The sequence below is a fragment of the Hesperophylax consimilis genome, chromosome 20, assembly GCF_061612785.1.
Source record: "Hesperophylax consimilis isolate HC1 chromosome 20, BYU_Hcon_1.0, whole genome shotgun sequence".
NCBI lineage: Eukaryota > Metazoa > Arthropoda > Insecta > Trichoptera > Limnephilidae > Hesperophylax > Hesperophylax consimilis.
Window position 1 is genome coordinate 11,810,125 of NC_142855.1, and position 21,378 is coordinate 11,831,502.

The 21,378-nt window shown below is 40.9% G+C and overlaps 2 protein-coding genes across 2 annotated transcripts in view; both read right to left on the bottom strand.

Annotated features, from left to right (window-relative positions):
• The window catches only part of LOC149414089 (cytosol aminopeptidase-like), a 90,610-nt gene that overhangs the window by 58,293 nt on the left and 10,939 nt on the right, over positions 1-21,378 (bottom strand). The gene's annotated exons all lie outside the window — the stretch shown is intronic.
• Positions 8,072-17,070, bottom strand: LOC149414090 (E3 ubiquitin-protein ligase COP1-like). Its single transcript, XM_089643683.1, has one exon. It carries the CDS (start codon positions 16,466-16,468, stop codon positions 14,426-14,428), a length of 2,043 nt encoding a protein of 680 aa, XP_089499809.1. The 5' UTR covers positions 16,469-17,070; the 3' UTR covers positions 8,072-14,425.

Here is a 21,378-nt window from a genome sequence, read left to right on the forward strand (position 1 = left end):
CCATGCGGCGCTAGTGTAGTTAATGGCGTCTTCTCGAAGTGTCTGCTAATTTTGCTGTCATTTCTTAACATTTTGTTAAGGTATTTTGTTTGTGTTATTTAGATATATGTAATAGTCAGAGAATGTGTTTTTTTGTGATTCCTTCTGATTTTATGTGTAAATGCTTTATTGTTAGTGTCGTTGCTGTCATTTTTATTCATTTTTAGGTTAAAACTGGCGGTTTTATGTGGGTGTCTAATAACTGTCACTTCAAAACATACAATCTATAGTTATTAGCCCCCCCGCCCAATTACTATGATAAAAAACGGCTTCGCTGTGTAAATTTGAAGTGAATCAGACAACAAAAAACAGCAATTGGCCGGGGGGCCAATTACTGGGTTAAAGACCTGCCAATTACTATATCATTTTTTTCCTCAATTTCAGTTGTTCGCGCATCATGCCAAAAATACCAAAGTATACGGTCGAACAACTTAATAAGGCCACTGAAGAAATAAGGAGTGGAGTAGCACTGCGGGCTGCTTCGAAAAAGTATGGAATACCTAGAGCTACTTTACAATTTAGATTAAAAAAATCCCACTACCAAATCCCAATTTGGACCAAAACCGATACTTTCTCAAATGGAAGAGCGAGACCTCGAATATTGGCTATGCGATCTATCTAGAAAAGGTTTTCCCCGAAAAAAGGATGACGTATTGAACAGTGTTAAATCTTTTCTCAATGAGAACCCTCGTCCAAATCCCTTCATCAATAATAGACCAGGAAAAGGTTGGATGAAAGCCTTTTTAAGGCGTCATCCAAATATAGTGGCCAGAGCAAGTGAGGCAGTTTCCGGAGCTAGTTCTTGCGTATCTGACATAAGAAAATGGTTCTCACAGATTAAAGACTATATTTACGAAAAGGGACTTAATCTTGTTTTAAAGGACGCCTCGCGAAATTTTAATGCAGATGAGTCAGGTTTTCAGACATGTCCATCCAGTGGTCGGGTATTTGCAAACAAGGGAGACAAAAACATTTATGCAATCGATAAGCGAAATGCAAAAGAAAGCCTAACTGTAATGTTTACATTTTCTGCTGATGGAAAAACCGCAATGTGTTTTATGCTTTCCGCAGACATGAAGAAACTGCTTCACCTACCATATCATGAATGGAATTCCAGCATAATCCGTTTTTAATTTTCTCAATGTAAATACAATTTTCACTTACGTTTTTTTTTTCATTTTCGTGTTTATTTTCTACCCTGTTATATTAATAAGCGCCCATGTCTAATTTTATTATATAAAATACAGAAAGTTTGTCACCTCTGCCTATTTTTAACATGCATGAAAGCCAAGTACTGCTAGAAGGACAGCCTCTTATATTCATACAAAAACCGCACAAAATTGCGTACTGCTGGCAGGACGCACATTCGTCGAATTGTCCTTCCGGATCATTAATATCGTTCTAGCGGACCCGGTGTCGATTGATCGTGCGGGAACTGATCTCACCGCCTGAAGGAAAATTAACGTGCGTGAACTAGTCAGTAGCTCGAGAAATACGCACGAAGATGGCTGTGTTTTTGGAGACAGCAGTTGGCAAAGGTATGTAGATATTTAAGTATTTATTTGTTAATATATTTATAATATTATGTATTATTTTAGAGCCTAAGATGTTAAGTAACAGTTTAAATGCACTTTTGTATAATTGTGTTTCGTTAACTAATAGTTATTATCATTTTAATCTCTAACAGCACAATCGTAACATTTGGGGTTATGGTCACATTTTTAGGTGATTTATCTAGAAATATTTTATTTTAAGAAGCTCAATTATCAACCACCTTATATTGGACTTACAGAGCCAAAGTCATTATGAGATAACAAGATCTCAAGTTTTTACGATGTCCTTAATATTTTTGATAAAACCATTAAGATATCTGCGTCAAAATAAATATGATACTATAATATTATCCCACATCCTTAATGTGCGACTGCTATAGTTAATATTAATGGGTTTTCGGCGCCACCATACATTTAAAAACTAATGTTTTGTTTTGTTCAACACAGTGAAGAGATAAGGGTGATCGCTAATTACTCTCATTGAACATGTGTGAAATTTAATGTATAATTTTGTCCAATAAATAGAGAAGTAACTGGTACAAACAGTCACTTCTCATCCGAGAGTACTCGGGAAAGTAATACTTTGTGGAGTCAAGAAATGTCAAACAACTTTAAATAATATTTTTAATACGGAAACACTGTTTTGGGGATCGCCACCCGAAAGCAGAGCTCGCGAGTAGTTCCGTTAACGGCCGACATTCCTGTTTCTCGAGTCTGGCCTGGCAGTCGACAATTCTCGGCTCCTACAAAATCCTTTTGATATTAATTTCGTGTTATAGTGTAACGTATTTTCATTAAACTTAAATTATCAAACTACATCTTTTTACTTTACCACAATCTACACTACACACATTAAATGGTCGGCTATAAAGGTAAGTTATAGCTCCATATTGGTGACCCCTCGACACAGAATACATAACTACCGACATTCACATTTAAAATAATTTTACGACATTCAGTCACTGCCAGGGACCAGAAATGAGAAACAGTGAATCCCGGGCAAGATCTGTAAGTACAATTCAATTAATAACTCTCTTACCAATCAATTTTCTAATATATATTTAATTAAATGTCCCGGTAATTTGAAGAAAATATACACGTGGTGTATTTTCCATCAATACCATATTGGTCAATCAATCCCTAAAGCTTGAAATGTTTTACTATTTTTATGAAAATTAAGTGCGTGTTAAAATTAATTTCAGTGAGAAAATCCTGACTACAAGCTGCCAACAACGTGGCTAACCATGGCATCACAATCTTTTGATGAATTCCAATCCACAAACGCAGCATCTACTTCCCAGGCAATGAGGATGACGCAATAATCCACGTGGACACACCAGCAGTTGAGCTGTCAACCTACCCACATAAATCTCCAACAAGTAACTTATACTACCAATACGTAATTTTATATTACCAAATTTCTTATGGTCATATTGCACAAAAATGAATTGTTCAGCATACCTACAGAATTATGTTTTAAATGTACATTATTGTAGTAATTATAAGGTTATTGTCCAATAATTGCCAAACATTACTTTGAGGTAATCAACATTTAACATCTTTTAAGCACTATTTTTCAATAGCTTACGTAACGCGGTTTGCGTCTTCACTAAAATCCAATACAAACGCGAACTCGCTAATAACTTGTAAAGATATCCGGTAGATGGAGTAGATTCTATTAGCACTATACCCTCTAGTTTAACTTTGATTTTGTATGCCGAGCATAAAGTATTTCGTATCATATTATTGGAAATGACCTCATCGGAAGAAACAAACATACCTTCATCGTTTCAAGAACCTGTAATAATTTCACAAGATAAGTTGAACAATATGGAAGATCAACGCGCATCACATTCGGAAGCAAACGTGCACCATGTATCTGTACGCCTACCAGCTTGCTGGAAAACCAATGAAAACCTTGTGGTTTGCCCAGGCAGAAGCACAGTTTTCAAATTCGCGAATTAAGGAAGATTTTACCAAATACAATACAATCATCGCGGCATTGGACTCTGAAACACTACAATTGGTTAGTGATATAGTTATTGAACCACCGCCTAAAGATAAATATGTACGTATAAAAACGGCATTAATTGAGCGCCTGCAGGATTCTGAAGAGAAACGCCTGACCCGTCTACTCACAGGAATCCAGTTAGAAGACAGGAAACCTACTGGACTGCTACGACATATGGTAGAATTGGCGGGACCAATGCTTAATAAAAGTGCAATAGTGAAGACTCTTTGGCTGCAGCGCCTGCCTCAACACGCCCAAGCAATACTATCAGCACTCCCCGACAACGATATAGAGCAGCTAGCTTCGGCCGCTGACAAAATCTTGGAGGTCTACCAGAAACCTGAATGCAGCGCGGTGGAGGAAAATCACAAACCAGGCCCGTCGCATCACGAAACAGGATTAAACACCATTCTACAAAATCTACAAGATCAGATTGTTTCTTTAACCCAAGAAGTGAAACAACTTAAATTGTCGAAAATCAATCAGAACGACGACCAGTCCCACAACTTCCGTGGCCGTGGATACCAAAGCCCACGTCGGAGAGATTACCAACAACAACAAGTTCACCTCGGCAATCTACCGCTTGGAGACCCAGGTCCAGGTCTCGCGGTAAATCTCCCATAAAGACTCTTGGATATTGCCAACCGCATGCAAAGTACGGCGACAAGGCTTACCGGTGCTAAAAGCCATGCACATATAGAAACCCACAAGTAGGGACGTGTGAATTTCCGTACAACAGTTGTCGTCTCTTCATTTACGATTTAGAAACCAACAGAAATTTCTAGTAGATACGGGTGCAGATGTTTCTGTTATTCCTAGAAATAAGGACCACCGTACGAAATGTATAACTTCTGACAATTTTCCAACAACATTATATGGCGCAAACGGTAACCCTATTAAAACATATGGCACAAAAATTACAGAACTTAATTTCGGTCTACGTCGAGCAATAAAATGGCGCTTCATCGTAGCTGATGTATCGAGAGCTATACTCGGAGCTGATTTCCTCCATCACTACAACCTGACGGTGAATTTAAAGAAAGCAATGTTATTGGATCAATCGACAGGACTACGAATCAAGGGCACCACTTTCAAAGGACCTACTTCTGGCATCTCTACAATTGCATCATCACAAAAGTACGGCGATATCTTGAATAAATACCCGTGTTTAACTGGACCAAATATGAAAATCCCGGAAATTCGAAAACATTCCGTCGCCCATTGTATCGAGACCAAAGGACCCCCCGTTACAGAACGTGCCCGCAGACTGGCACCAGCCCTTTTGGAAGCTGCTAAGAAAGAATTTAAATAATGTTAAGCATTAAATAATTTTATAATTAGTTATGTAGGAATTTGTTCATTCCAATGCGTTCACAAACATATAAATATATTATTCACCAAGTAGCCTTACCATATAAGATATATCTTTCTGAACGCATAGGCTTATGTTTTTTTGCGATGACGCCACATATTGAATTTCTTTATATTGTGTAACTAACGTCATGCAATTTGTGTAACATTTTTTGGAACCCCTAATTTTTTTTTTTTAGCTTTATTTTTCTGTACCGTTAACACTGGGGGGAAGGTATGTGGAGTCAAGAACTGTCAAACAACTTTAAATAATATTTTTAATACGGAAACACTGTTTTGGGGATCGCCGAAACGACCCGAAAGCAGAGCTCGCTAGTAGTTCCGTTAACGGCCGACATTCCTGTTTCTCGAGTCTGGCCTGGCAGTCGACAATTCTCGGCTCCTACAAAATCCTTCTGATATTAATTTCGTGTTATAGTGTAACGTATTTTCATTAAACTTAAATTATCAAACTACATCTTTTTACTTTACCACAATCTACACTACACACATTAAATGGTCGGCTATAAAGATAAGTTATAGCTCCATAACTTGTTTAATTTAATGTTTTCCTACTGCCCCTGCAAAAACTCTCAGATCAAGGTGTCAATGTGTGCCGGTGCCCTATTGAATTTGCAGTATTTGTGCGGGCTTCACTAACTTGGTCCCGTACACACCTAATCGGTGTTTTTGTTTATTTTAAGAAATCACCATGAATGAGTATAATGTTTTGGAGATTCTGGTTGATGGCGACGAGTCGGAAATTGAAGATCTGGGCAATGATGATGAAGGGTTTGAGGCAGAGTGTGTTGACCTGTTTACGGAACTACAAGAACCCACAGAATGGACATTAATCCCTCTCCTCCTCCCACTATATCAAAATCGAAGAAGCCAAGGCAGAAAAGAGGTTCAAGGAAGAAGTCGAGACGAAAGTGTACTTGGAAGCAAACACCATTCACAGATAAATCCCATGACCTCCCTGAGCTACCGAAGAACACTGCGGAATTCCATGGAATATTTTATGGACTATTTTGACAATTTTTTTGAAAAAGCTAGTGTACGGGACGGCACTGTAGTCGCCGGCCGCACAGACGATGTAGCAGGAATGGCCAGCCTGGATTGCGCAGTATGAGCAATCTACCTCGATCTGCAAGCTTACGCTGAGCGAGAACCTGATACTGTTGCAGCGTGCGCTCAAGGGGAAGGCGAGGGAGAATGTTTATTCGCTCCTGCTAAATCCGGACCGCGTGCCAGAAATCATCACGACCCTGGAGGAGAGGTACGGCGGATGCTAGGGCAAACAACCCAGTCCACCATCCTCCAGCTGGCAGCCTTCCTGAGGGGTGTCGCCGGCGTGATCCCGGTCAGTGGGATGGTGGATCCATTGCGATCCGGCAAAGGGCGCCGGGAGCATGTTCTGGCCAACGCTGTGGCCACACCGCCAGAGGGGAAGGCCAACCGCCCACCACCGCCTGTAGTGAAAAAAGCGAACAAAGTGAAAAGTGCGTGCGCTCAGTGCGGTGAGCCACACAAAACCCGGGAGTGTCGCGAGTTCATTGCCAAATCGCTCTCCCTCCGGTGGGAGACAGTGCGCACCAACAATTTGTGCCGCAAGTGCCTAGAGCCGCACCACTCCAGGGACTGCAAGGAGACAGTGTGGTGTGGTGTGGGTGAGTGCCGCTACCCGCATCATCGGCTGCTCCACCGGGAGACGGTCGCGGAGGTGAATCTTTGACGCCAGACAGTGGACAGCCGCGTGCTGTTAAAAATAGTGCCGGTTGTGTTGCGGGGCCCCACGGACGGGGAAGTGTCGACGTTCGCTCTCCTGGATGAGGGATCCACCATCATCCACATCGACGCCGACACCGCAACGCAGATCGGCGCACGCGGCCCAGTCCAGTCTGCGGCTGCACGGGGCGAAGGGGATGTGCACCTCCGACGCCCGCTCCCAACGCGTGAAGCTGACGATCCGGGGCGCTGGACTGGAACCCACCTTCACCATCACCGCCCACACAGTAGCTGACCTGAGCCTGCCGGAGCAGCGCATTCCTGGAAGACGCGTCACCCCAAAACTCTTGATCGGGCAGGATAATGCCCAACTTATCGTGTCAAGAGAGGTCCGTGAGAATAGCACTACCCGAATAGTGTCACGGACCGCTTTGGGGTGGATCGCCCACGGAGGCTCAAGCCTCAGCAATGACGGGCCAGCTACCACACTGGCCCTCCAGTCGGAGACCGCTGCAGATGCCCGCCTGAGGGAGTTGGTAACATCCAACTTTGCCGTCGACTCTCTCGGCGTCACGTCTGCGGCCAGAGTCAATGCCATGGACACAAAGGCCATGGCACTAATGGCACAAACCACTCGCTGTTCTATTCGCTATATGTTCTGTTCTACCCGCTGTTCTATTCGATGTTCTAACTTGTACCACCTAAGAAAAACTGGCAGAGAACTAAACACAAACCCACCGGAGATGTCAAAAATGATTGGCATACATATCATTATGGGGTGTATACCTTATCCACAACTGCCAATGTACTAGCGTGCTAATATGAAGCTCCTGATGATCTCTGGCGTGATGCGACGCGATCGTTTCCTGACTTTACGCAACGCTTTTCATGTGGTTGAGACTGATGCCGCTCCACCGGAAGAAGCCCAAAACCCGCTATGGAAAATTCAACCAGTAATAAAAAGGGTTCAAAACGCATGTACCAAGCTTGAAAAAGTTCCAGGGTATTATTCGATTGACGAGCAAATGATCCCGTTTACTAGACGATGTAAACTTCGCCAAGTGGTGAAGAACGAGCCTCGACCTGTAGGATTAAAGAATTTTGGTCTCACGACAAGTGGTGGCCTCATGCTTGATTTTGCTATATATATATCAGGGAGCCAAGAGTACTTTCGGAGACACACCACTTGGCCTTGGTCCATCGGTAATTCTACACTTTGTTATAAAAATATTTAATTGATACATAACAATTGTAATCAGGTACTGATTAATACTTTGATTATTGTCGATGGTTTTTTTTGACCGCCACATATCGGCGCAAAATAGGAGGAAATGAATTATTCTTGTTGGGCTCGGACTCTATCGGAATGTCAAAGTGCCAAGTTTGTAATCCTCGTGAATTTTAAAAGACGAGCGGAGCAGATGCTCTATTAATTTAATCCAGGCATACGATCCTGGGAAACGCTGATTATTGCGTTCATGTGCGAATCGCAGGTAAATACGCTTAATGCGCGACTTAAAATTGAACCCGGAAAAGTGAAACGCGTGTCAATGGACACCGGGTTGTGAGATTCCGTTTGAGAGCAATTTACGAAAAAGGGCGGCAATCTTCACTCGCTTCGTACGTATTAACTGTCGGGAACAGGCAGTATTGTCAATTTTGTCGGATGGGTTACGTATTTGGGGACGGGATCGCCTATTACCCACTTTGCCACGCACGCCTTGCAGGCAACGCAAATACATGGATGGATGGTCACCGGAGGCAATTGGAGAGGATCTGGGTCTCTATTCCCGAACAAAGAACAATAGTTACTCGTTATGCTCCTCGCAGCGACCAAAAATTACTCGTCGTCGCGACCAACTTTGTCGAATCCTTCAATTTTACGTATTCTTTAACGTCGAACGATCGAAGAGATGATTATATTGGCAGCCCTGTGAATATTGTCTATGTTCTTGATGTTATTCAGATTTCTATGGTGTGACTGTCAAACAGTGAAACCAAACAAACAGATATGGCCGCGGGTTACGTTACTAATAATCAAAAACAATTACTAATTCAATTGGTAAGTTCAGATATTGAACTAATGCGTGGCAAATTTTCGTCATCTTTTACCTTTGCGGAATCCCGACGGAGATGGCAGGTGATTGCCGAACAATTGAATGCCATGGCAGGGGCAAATAAAGATTTCAAACACTGGAGAAAGGTTTGTTTTATTTCCATTAATTTGTGTGTATTGTACACTTAAAATGTCTATTTGTTACCCTCATACTTCATTCAAATGAAGCTCTGCCTATGACAAATTTCTATTCAACAAAACGAGCACCGTGCTCACATCTAACATGGATTCCATGCCGAATCAAGTCCTCTTTGAAAAGTCAAAGCTATGAAAAAAATAATTCTAAAATAGCCCCCCTAACCTAACCTATTTTTTATCATCACTTTTCTGAAGAGGTTCCGAGTTGTCCAGTCACCGCTCACATAGTGTTTCGTTTAGCCTGATTTCTATGTTAAAATCATGATATTGAAATTAATGATGATGGGGCTACGCTACATCAAAGCCGATTGCTTCAAAATTCAAGTAAAATTGTGTGATCTTGACGTTGTCCCTCTTTTTGAATATTTTAAGTTCTTATAAAGTCTCTTTCCACTAATATTTTGTGCAAATAATTAATATAATTCCAAAATATTTTCAGACATGGCAAGACTTAAGGTCGAAGGCCAAACTCAAGAATGCCTCCTTGAGGCGGCATGCGGCCGGGACGGGAGGCGGACCACCAGCGCCAGCAGTCAGCCTCAACGCTACTGACGAGCTCATTCTCCAAGTGATCAACCCAGTGTTGATTACGGGACACACGGAAGTTGAAGGGTCGGAGGTCAACTTCGATTTTTCATCTCTCGAAGGACCTCAGCCTGTTGCTGGCTGCAGCAGCTGGCGGTCTGTTGAGGTGCCACTGCTCTCGGAGGCCACACCTCCCCTTGTGGAACTTCCTACCCATGAGCCTCCACCCGCACAGACTCCGAGGCGTACTGCGGCATCTCGGAGGTTCACAGATTCCCAGAATCTATCCTCTACACTCGTCGAGCAGGGGGAGAGGCGTTTGACGAATTCCACAAATCAGCCATTATAAATTGCAAAATGGCTTTACAAAAATAGACGATGTCTTTGCGGGTGCGAAAGTTCGCGCGAGAAAACAATAATGCCAGATTTTGACAGCTAATTGCATAGATACGCTAACAACCTACCGCTCGCTGCCCGTTTCGACTGGTTTACCCCACTCGTTGTTATGTGGAATGACTTTTGACGTTTGGCGTCTAAGAATCTTCCTTCGACCAAGCTCAAGAATAACCAAGTCGACCAACGGACGTACTTTCGACGGCGATTACGAGCGACGACGCTTCCAGAATAGAGCCCCTGGTAGTCCCTGGGCTGGGGACTGAACGAGAGACGGAGCTGGCGGGCTGGTCACCCGCGCTGAAGCAGTCGTGGACCCTTGGAGGAAGGCGTCTCCATCCATCCGCAGCATTAGCTAGTTAGTTAGGGTTTCTGTAAACGGTCTATGATGGGGGTAATTTTTTATAAATACCTTTTCTGTAAGAAAACCACTTATAATGGAAATAGAGGTTATTTGTCATATTTGAAGAACTTGCCTTTCATTGATACACTTCATCGGTTCTACTTGTGAATAAGCACCTTATGCCCATCCCTGAGGAGGGTTTCTTGTGTCTACCGCAGCGTTCGGCATACTTTGTCACCAACAAAGTTTTGCGTCCAAAAGTTTCCAATACGGAAACAAAGCTGACCACTGTGATGGATATAAATTATTATGTACATATAGTACCCACGAATCAACTTGGCTAAAAGTGTCCCCCCCGGCAGCTGTCTTTACTTTGATCGCTATTTTACAACAGTTCCACTGATCAAACAACTACACGCTTAGAAACTACATGGCACTGGGACTATTATGCTAAACAAATTACGGCCCGTTCACACATGTCTCCGTTTTACTGTTCCGTTTTATTGTGTATGTTTTTTTTTCGTCGATGGCGTATGTACCGGTCAGCAGATGGATATACCTAAATAATTATCGAATAACCAAGAAAATAAAAAATGTTTGTCTCATGTCACACATTTTACGATGCCGACTCCTTTGAGGCTTGTCTCGTACGATGTTTAGATTTAAGAATAATTGCTCCACATTAACACGTGTAGAAATTATTGTATTCGAACCACGGGTCATATCGCCAGTTCAAGGATGAATTACTCGCACCGTGGGACCTTAGTATATGTTTAGATTTAAGAATAATTGCTCCACATTAACACGTGTAGAAATTATTGAATTTGAACCCAATAAATACGCCAACAACTGGCTCAACCAGTCAGTTGTCCGACGACTTTCGCAAGTTGTGTTTCTATTAAAATCCTTACCCAAGGTACCCCCAGAGGAAACCGGCATTTACAGTCAATGTCACTGGCGTAGGTGTCCAGTACAGCGTATGTAGTTGTATGAGCGACTTCACACATGGCACAGTATTCTGTATACAGTAAAAAATATCGTTCCGTAAAAAAATGACATTCCGTTTTGTCATCGAATACTGGACGACGGAACAGTAAAAATATACGGATACATAGAATTTTAACGGATAGCGAATTTTAACGAAGCCCTACAAATACCATAATCAGATGCTGTTTTTGAAAAAAGTAGTTGCTGCTGGTGAAACGCACGAAAGCGTCTCTGCTAAACAAACTGAAGAACACACCGAAGATGACACCACAACTTCGAATGAACCTACAAACGAAGATGACAGTGTGACTACAATGACACAACTTGACAATGACAGTCAAAAGGACAAACAAAATCTAACCCCCCTGAAAAAACGCAGAGCACCAGCCAAAAGAAATTTGAATGAAATTGATGCCAAAATGATGTCCTACATTGACTATCACATAAAACCGAAGAAAAATGAGCAGGAAGATCGCAATTTATCGTTCTTCAAAGGTATTTTGCCGTCCTAAAATAACAGTTCAACGGATAGTGCTGCAAAGTGCCGATGTACCTTGTGAACATTGAATAGTGATAAACCAAAATAATAAACACCGCGCGCCACCCACTCCCCACCGCAACAGCTGCATTCGGACGACACCGCGCCTGGAAAGGCCCCCCCGCGGAACGCAGACAAGATTTCACGAAGTTAGTTGTATCCGAACCATATGACAGTTAGTTAAGATTTAGATGTAAGTAGACATGAGCATCATTTAGATATAGTATTAACCCATTGGCCTCAAACGACGCCGTCCCGGCGTGTGTACGGCGATGTGTCTTAAAATCAAACGACTGAGGGTCTGATGTCTGTCGGCTTAAAAACGAAAAAGGGATACATTAGTAACACATCTGTGTTTAAAATTTTAAATGCCAATCACTCTGGAGATTAAGGATTCATTTCTTACTAATTGGCAGGACTCCGTTGGTACAGTTTTTCCTGATATTTACGATTGAAATTTTGTTATATTTCAGCGTCATTGAATTTTTTTCAAAATGGCGTGCGGTTCGGGAATTGACAAGTTTTTTCTTAAAACGCGTAGTGGGCGGCTAAAATCAGCCCAAATTGAAAAAAATATATTATGTTAATAAGTATGATTAATGTACAACTTTTCTTAATCCAATTATAAAAAAATGAAGAAAAAAAATTGATTTTTATAAAAAAATATTTTTATATCCTCGTTTAATAACATTATTATTATTTTTTTAAACATTGCATATATTTTTTATATACCTTGATTCAATGCACAAGTAAATTTAAAAAAAATGGTTCGTTTTCATGTTTAATTTAAAAGTTATGTAAGATTTAGTACACCACTGCAGATTTCAAACTTGGTACAAAATTAATTCGGATGTGAAGGACAATTTTTTAGCTAAACAATTCGGATGCCAATGGGTTAAAACTTGACAAACCCAATTAAAATCGAGATTCATAATTATTAGATGTTCTTAGTTAAATTCACCTCCCTAGTTCCCACCCAAGCAACCTGAATTGGTGAGAAGGGCTAAAGAGGTAAGTATAAAACAGCAATATATTTAAGTATTATTCAGAGCTAGTTGCAGAGGATATGTTAACGACATGTTACAATATATCTAAGTGGATAAAATGAGAGAGAGAGAAATATGTGAACTTTGGCATTTTCGTATTCCATTTAATAATAAAATAAAACAGTTATTATATACCCCTGAATATTTGACACAAAGGGAATTGGCTGCTTTGCAGATTAAAACATCGTTAAATAGTTACATAAATAAATTCACATTCGTCCTGCGATCCCGAATGCTCCGTTCAGAGCGATTTTAGTTGAACGACAAAAATTGAAAAAGATTTCGTTCGGACGTTTCAATTTAACTCGAACCGATATTGTTAATCGAGATGGCGTCAAGTGAAGTTATCGCTGGGTTGGTCCCTATAATTTCGGACATTTTACGGAACCAATTTGAGAATATGAAAAAGCGCAAAAAACGTTGTATGTGGGCCAGAAAATGGATTATAAGGAGAAACGAATTGGGTGCTTCTAACATTATATTGAGAGAGAGAGCGTTAGAAGATACCGAAGGCTATCGCAATCATTTGCAAATTACAATTTGATGTACTGTTGTCTAAAATTCATGAAAAATCCAAAAACAGGACACAGTTATGCAGGCGGCTGTTCTGGCATAAACTAAGTTACAAATTACGCTAAGATACCTGGCAACGGGAGATTCTTTTTAAGTTTGGCTTATATGTACAGAGTTCCAAAAAATACCATATCATTGTTTATAAAAGAAGTGTTCGTTGCAATAGTTGAAACCCTAAAATTTGTTATAAAGGTAAAAAAAATATTATTTTTTGAAACACTCAAAGACGTGTTATTTAATAATAATAACTACTAAGTTACAGTAACATTTCAAAAATAATATTATTAATTGCAGTGTCACGGGCATTCTTATTTTTGTGAACCTCTTGCTTCTGAACCCAAAGACAGGGATGGCTTTGGTATAGACCCATAAATCTAAACATTATATCATCCGACCACTTAATACATTCTTTTATTGAAGTAGATGCCGTGATGGTAGGTACTAGGTACGCATAAATAAACCACTCCCTAGGAACGTCTAACGTCTACTTTCGACCGCAGGGAACTAAAAATTGCAAGCGACTTGAAACCTATGTTCACACGTTTTGATTCGGCAGGAAAATCGAACAATGACTCACATACTTGACAACAAAAGTAGACGGGCTTTAAACTTTCGTCGCTCAACTAAAAACTGGATCAACTCTGTTGAAAGGGTGTTCACAAGTGTGATTCAACACAGAGTTGATCAACTAAAATCGCCTTGTCTGAACGGGAGTAATTGGCTCTGGTGAAAATCTTATTATTTACTAGATACCCTTAAACGTTGCTTGAAATGTGTTGACCATATCCGTCCTTTCTCCACTACCCTCAGCCCCACAACAATGCCACAATTGGGGCTGCCGTAGTATCAATAAACAAGTAACATGTATTATTGTGATTCATTTAAGGATTATTCTTCCTCCTTCTTTAGTCAACTTTTCGCAGCATCCCTTCTACATACATAACCCCTCTGGCATATTCTGTCAGAAGGTTGTACCATCTCTGCTTTGCTGAACGACGTAGTAATAATGATAATACTTTTGGCCGTGAAAATCTCAAATAATAAGATAATTTATTAGATTGTCCCAATACCTCTAGTAAAAGGATTTAAATCAGTTCTAATACTTTGATGGTTCCCTGGCTATTTGCCGCGACGACCACATTGCTGTTCTGCCGCCAGCAAACGGCGGAAACAAACTCATTCTGTTCGTCGTCTTTCTTATCTTGCTCCAAGAAACTGCGCAAAGGATCAAACTTGTAACTGAACAGTTGTCTCTTCAAGCCTTTGTAATACACGTACAAAGCGTTGTTTTCCGAGCCGCACGCCACATAATCACCGTCAGTCGTTAGGCCAACGAAGTTCTTCTCGTTGACGTGACCGTCGAACGAACGCAGACAGCGCGGCGAGTTGATGTTCCACATCTTCAGTTGGCTGTCTGTGGACGCGGAAACAATCTCTTCGGAATTCAGGAATGTGACGTAAGACACGGCTTTCCGGTGGTCTTTAAAGATCGATAGGGCTTCCTTCATGTTGCGAAGGTCATAGTAATGTACACAGTGGTCAGCAGATCCGAAAGCCAGGTGACACGAACTCTTTGGGTTAAATCGCACGCAGCAAACGTTAAATTTAGCTTCTAGAGTCGCTATCGAATGTTCAACATTGAGTGACCATAATTTTACACGCGCGTCATCAGAACCCGAAGCTATAAGTCTGATATCTACAGAGTTAAAATTGACGCTCCAACACCGCTTGTCGTGTTCTTGGAATGTCTTTGTGCGCTGTCCGGTGTTCACGTCCCAAACGGTGACCGTTCCCTCGTAATCGCTGGACGCCAGGATGCCTTTGTGATAAGTGTTCCAACTTACGCACGATATCTTGTGACTCGAAGACATCTCCACGCACGGGTAATGTATATCCACCATGTCCCGCACCACGGAATTATAATCGAAGACTTTGATGCGTTTCGTAACACCGGCAATAGCAAAGAACTCGTTGTCTTTATCGAATTCTATCGTGGAGACGATGGTAGAGTAATTGATAACGTCGCTGGAATAGGACAAAGATGCTAAGGGACGCAGTCCTTTAAACCTGGAGAACTTAACGAGGTTCTCGCGAAATATATCCAATCCGTGGCAGCTGCTGACCTGCGGTATCCTCTGGTCTCCAGGCTCCGTGCCCGACTCCTCGCCCAAGCTCTGCTCCGGAACGCTGTCCGGCTTATCGCCAAAGTAAAGATCGCGCGCGCGACAACTGAAATAGCACTGCACGAAATCTTCGAAGTGAGCGTGCATACGTCTCTTTCGGACGGCTAACGTGCTGTAGTCCACCTTTTGCGAGACTCCGAAAGCCGCATCACCTTCTCGCGCAGTTTCCTGACTTCGATGCAACATGTTAGCGTCAATAGTGTCGATCAGATGCACAATCTCTTGTCGTATGGCACAAACATTTGGGTCAGCCCCGTCTGTTTTTACGATATCGTCAAGCGTAGGACATTTGCTTTGAACGTCTTCCAGAATAACCTCCACTTCGCGCATGTCTTTTTTGATGAGTGCCACTTCTTTGACTAATCTATTTTTCTGGTCCTCTTTCATCTGGTGGAGATGTTTCAAGAAGTCATAGAGTAATCGGTTTTGTGCGGCGCATGATTCAGCTTCGAGCAGGCGTTTGCGCTGCGTCAGGATCTCGAGCATGACGTCGACGTCGGGCATGGTCAGGTTTTGAGATTCAGCGGCGATGAGGCTCCGAAGCCCGTCAGCCGAGGTGGAAGCCAGACTCGAGGAGTCGCCGGCGGTGGATCCTTGCTGCCCGATGCTCTCAATGCTCATCTTAAGTTTGTACTTTGATATCAGATCGTTCAGCAGGTGATTGGGAAAGATCTGATCTTGTCCTATGAGAGTGTATCCGCATTTGGGACATCGCCTGTGAATATCTATGGACTTGAGTATGCAGGAATGACAGAAAGTGTGTCCGCATTTAGTGATGTACGCTTCTTCGATCAGATCGAAGCAGACGGGGCACAAGAAGTCGCTGTTCTTGTCTTCCATGGAGCCGCCCATTCCGTTGAGGACCGGCGGGCGACTTCTGGAAGAGCGCGGAAGACTTCCCGTTCGAACGGGAGAAGCGTTACCGACTTCCCTGTTAGCGGCCATCTTATAATTTATAATACTATAATTTATAATTTACTATTATATAATACTATTATTTATAATACTATTATTTCTAATCACACGCTAGACGACTATCACAAATATTACAAAACAAATTGGAATTATTTAATTCTTAATACTAAAATACTGTAACGAGATCGGTACCTTTATAAACTAAACATAAAATACATTAAAATTAGTAATATATTTAACCTTTGACGGACGTCAATCCTTTTATAAATTTCGACGCAGAAGTAATCAAAAAATTCTCTCGTACCTTTGGCAGTCTTCAATACTCGCAACGGTAACTCACGGCAGACGATGTTGGCACAATTCACAAGTGTCTGGAGATTGTCTGAATGTCTTGAATCACAGCAGTCGTAAAGTTTTTATTTTATCACAGTAAAGTATAGTGTTTTAAATTATATTATGTAGATATTGGTATTTTCAAATTGTCTTTGTTTAATGTATCACTTGGCTATATTAAATGTCGATATTAGTTTTATTGTGACTATTATTAAACATCTAGTGTGTAGTTAGTTAGTTCTTTCCTTTGGCCGGTTTTCTCTGGAGATTCCTGATGGACGAATGATGCTCCTTTTCGCGACGTGCCACTCCTTTTAAATTCTTTTCTCGTGCGTTATTTCAGAGAAATTCCGTCTCGAATCTGAAACAAAATTATTTATTTATTTTTATGGTATATTAGGCGCTAACTAATGAAATAAAACATGTACATTAAATTAAACTACCGCACTATTAAACGTAATAACAAACTCCAGTTGGATTCAGAATTGAAATGTTGCTTAAAACGACCAGATCTGAACAGCCAGGTACCTTCCTACCGTCTTTTCCCCATACCCTTTATAGTTCCACAACATACCCCAATAGGATATTTTCACTGTTTTTTTTTTATTACGATAATTATTTTTATGCGCCATTTTTGATTTGCCGCCAAAACGACACATTCGTCTTACTAGTGAATTTGGCGGCGTTGGCGTCGTCCGGACGACATTCGTGACAGCCATTGGCGTTTTCTATGTCATAAATGATGTTGTAGCCAGTTGGAACTATTTCGGAATGTGCGATTTTAGATCAGTTTTAAAATCAATAATTATTAATGAAAATATTAAAATAACACATTTTTAGTACAGTGATCAGAATCGGAATGGATAAAACTTTAAATCTTCCAAACAAATATAACAGCCATCATCCACTAGGGATAGTTGGGACTCTTGAGCGGTATTCACATCAAAAAATATATATCTATATAAATAAAAATGTTAATGATCGTTTATTCAAAATTTTAAAATGTTTCATTCGAATATGCGTCTGTTTTTATACACCTATATTATATAGATGTCAACTGTGGCAGGTAAAAAACATGTTTCATCTGTTGGACGCAAAAGCAACATGCGCAATTGTTTCTCTGTCTGCATGGAAGACTGTGCCACAGCAACTTGTGGCGGGGTACAGCTAGTATATATATATTCTGGTTTGGCAGTCTTGAACACGCAGAAATCAAATTATTTTATCTGTGCTCTCCTATCAATAACTAATACATACATTATTATTATATAAATACGTCTAGAAGATAAAATGAAAAGAGTGGCACGTCTGTAAAGGAAACAATACAAATTGATAATAATTAATAATTTTAGGAAAGAGTCCAAAGCCCGGAATCTATGGAATCCCCCTTGTGGTGTGTTGTGCTGAAGGGAACGGGGAGGGTGCGTAGACGGGCAAAGAGGAGGGCGGGGAAGTACCTGGCTATTCAGATGTGGTCACCAAGGTCGAAACAGTCTGAAAAGGTGTATTTAAAAATAGTCCCTTAACCTGTTCACATCCATTATTGATACCTCATTAACCCATTAGGAATTCTTCGGTTAACATTTTTTTGACCTTTTAAAATATTTTTACGCACATTTGATTTTAATACTTCTTCTAGTGCCCTCGACCCCATTATTAAAGCACAAAAATTAATCATAAAAATAATTCTCAAACTTCCTCTTTCTACCAACACTGATACTATCTTCAATACTATCAACGTTATGGACATAAAACAGCTCTTTGCAAGATCCATCTTGGTTAATTTACACCAAAACAGCAAAACACTATACAACCAACTCAAACGATACACAATAATTCATTCTCCAAACTCCTTTTGCTAGAACCACCTTTGGGCAAAGACATTTTAAATACACAGCTTGTAATCTATACAATACACTACCAGCCACGATTAGACAAACAGAGTCAATAACCAAATTCAAACATGAAATAAAGAAATGGATAACAAGTATTGTGCGCCCCACTATCGCAAACATCTGTAAACCAAATTACGCGTAATCAATGACAACAATTCAAATACAAAATAAAATATTAGAATCAATAATTTTATAAAAACCCCTTTGTAACTACATCCTCCAACTAAATGCATTTATTTTTCCTGTACCTGTACTTACTCTTTCTATTATCTATCTATTGACTCCATAGTTTAAAGTGTATACAACTTTGTAATTTGTATTTTGATTTAGTTATGCATGTAAATATTCTTTAAGTATCTGAATACGTCTGTCTCGACACAGATGTACCCTAGTGAGATAGATGTCGATAAATACACGTAAAAAACTTTATATTGATAGATAAATAATATAAATATATAAAGTAATGGTGTTTGAAAGAGAGAGTACGAAAACAGTGTGTAATATAGTTGTTGCTGAGGAATACTTGGAGCAGGTGGATAAGTTTGTGTATTTAGGAAGTATGTTCTAGAGAGATGGGAAGGCTGAAAGAGATATTGAAAGAAGGGTAAATGCAGGTAACTCCATTCATGGAGTGTCACCATAACATGCAGCAGTCAGCAATGGAGTGCTGGTACCTACCCTGATGTACGGAAGTGAGGCATGGAACTGGCAGAGAAAGGATGAAAGCAGACTGAATGCTGTTGAAATGAGATCTCTGAGGCGTATGTGAGATAAAACCATGTATGATCGTGTGAGAAATGTGGAGATCCGCAAACAGTGCAAGACTGATGTAAGCGTAATGAGTAAGATCAAGAAAGAGACGCTTAGATGGTTTGGGCATGTAGAGCGAATGAGCGAAGAAAGGAGTGTAAGGAGAATGTATGATGCAAATGTGAATGGTAGCAGAAATCGGGGACGCCCGAGGAAGACATGGCACAACCGAGTCAATCAGATACTTGAGGCGGGCCATGTCAAGAGTCAGATTAATAGTATAGTATGAATGAGACGATGTATGAATGTGAATGAGGCAAGGAGTGTGTGCCTACACCGAGTTTTTAGGTGGTCCGTCCTCTCTGCCTACCCCTGCGGAGAAACGGTCTTGAAGAGACCCATGCTACAGGGATGAAACACAGAGGCCGGCAAATAGTTCCACAGCCGAGCTGTTGAACTATAGAACGAGTTCTCATGTGACAAATGATGGGCGCGCGTTTGGCGCGTTTCCCGACTGTGCACCGGTGCCGAAGGGATCAACGACTCTAGTTCGTCAGAGCATCATCCATTGAAATACCAGTAGAAGAAGGATAGCATTCCCACCTGACACCTGTGTTCTAAAGATTGCAATCCGTTAACTAACTTCGGGCGGGAAAGGTAGTTCTACCCGTTCAGTCGAGTGAATTTAAAAAATGTCGCTAGAAGAAAGGTATTTTTCGCTCGAATAATCGCGCGGACCACAAGGTTCTCCTCGGCCGAATTTCGGCCGAACGATATATTCGTAAACAGGGAATTTTTATCTAAATTCTGACATAGATTTCATTCTTGTGGCCGATGAGATATTTTGCCGCATCTGGAGGATACCTACAGTGTCATTTGTTAGGTACTTCTCCCCACACAAAAGTTGGCCGAACGATTTTTTTTTTTCATAACAAATTTGCAATCAACTTTTGCCGTTAGTTTTGGTAATGTGGCATGTCGAATATTTTCATCCCAAAAATGACACCGGAAGTCGTCGCTTTCCAGGACTCCTCCCGGGCCGATATCTGGATGAATGCGTTTTTTTAACTAATCTTATTTGGGGTTAAAGCCCAGTACTAATTTGGTTCATGTGGCCTATGGGATGGGATTTTAACGGTCATCGCTTGGACTATATGCACTGAATAAAAAAATAAGATTTTACAGTTTTCAAATTCAATTAAAAATCAGATTTTTGTTAAAAAACGGGAACAAACACACCAATACAATCAACCGTTTGACACTACTACGCGAAGAGTGTGCGAGGAAATGACACGCTATTGATGTCCCGCTTTAGTTCGCTATGCAGGAACATCCACACGTCCGCAGTTGTATTTTGATTTAAACCATCGATACCTGTTCCGTTACGCCGTTTGCTTTGACAGGCTGTGTGCTAACCACTCGTATCGTCAGAATTTAAACTGTGGAGTTTAAGTTCGCACACGTCAGGTATAACCACGGAGAGCCGTGAGCCGAACCAGTCGCGCAAAAACCGTTCGTCCTGTCAAAACACCATCGCCGGTTCTTTATCGAAATAATTACCTTACGTATTTTATCGCAATTTAATTTTAAATAACGAGTGCTAACAAACCACAGATTTCACCATCGCCTCGCGGTAAGTTGATTGTGAAGTAACGTTACGCATTGTGTTTCGCATTCGCCTGTCACAAGCCATAGAATTCATTTATTCGTTATCTGTGTGGAATCGCCCTTTAGTCGGCTATTCATAGCTGTGCGTGCGCCAGCCGCCAGCCGAGTGGTTTATTTATGCGCCAGCCAGTTGGTCGCGGACCGTCGTTAAATGTAGATGGACTCCTCGCACGTTTCTTTAGCATCTGCCGATGGTTTTTTCATGTTTTCAGCAATTAAATTACAATTATTATCACTTTTGATATAAAATATAATAAACATAAGCGATAAGCTATGAATATTCATATTTTTCCC

Bases quoted from the DNA above. Each gene is read 5' to 3' on its own strand.
- LOC149414090 (XM_089643683.1), bottom strand. From the start codon at position 16,468: ATGGCCGCTAACAGGGAAGTCGGTAACGCTTCTCCCGTTCGAACGGGA.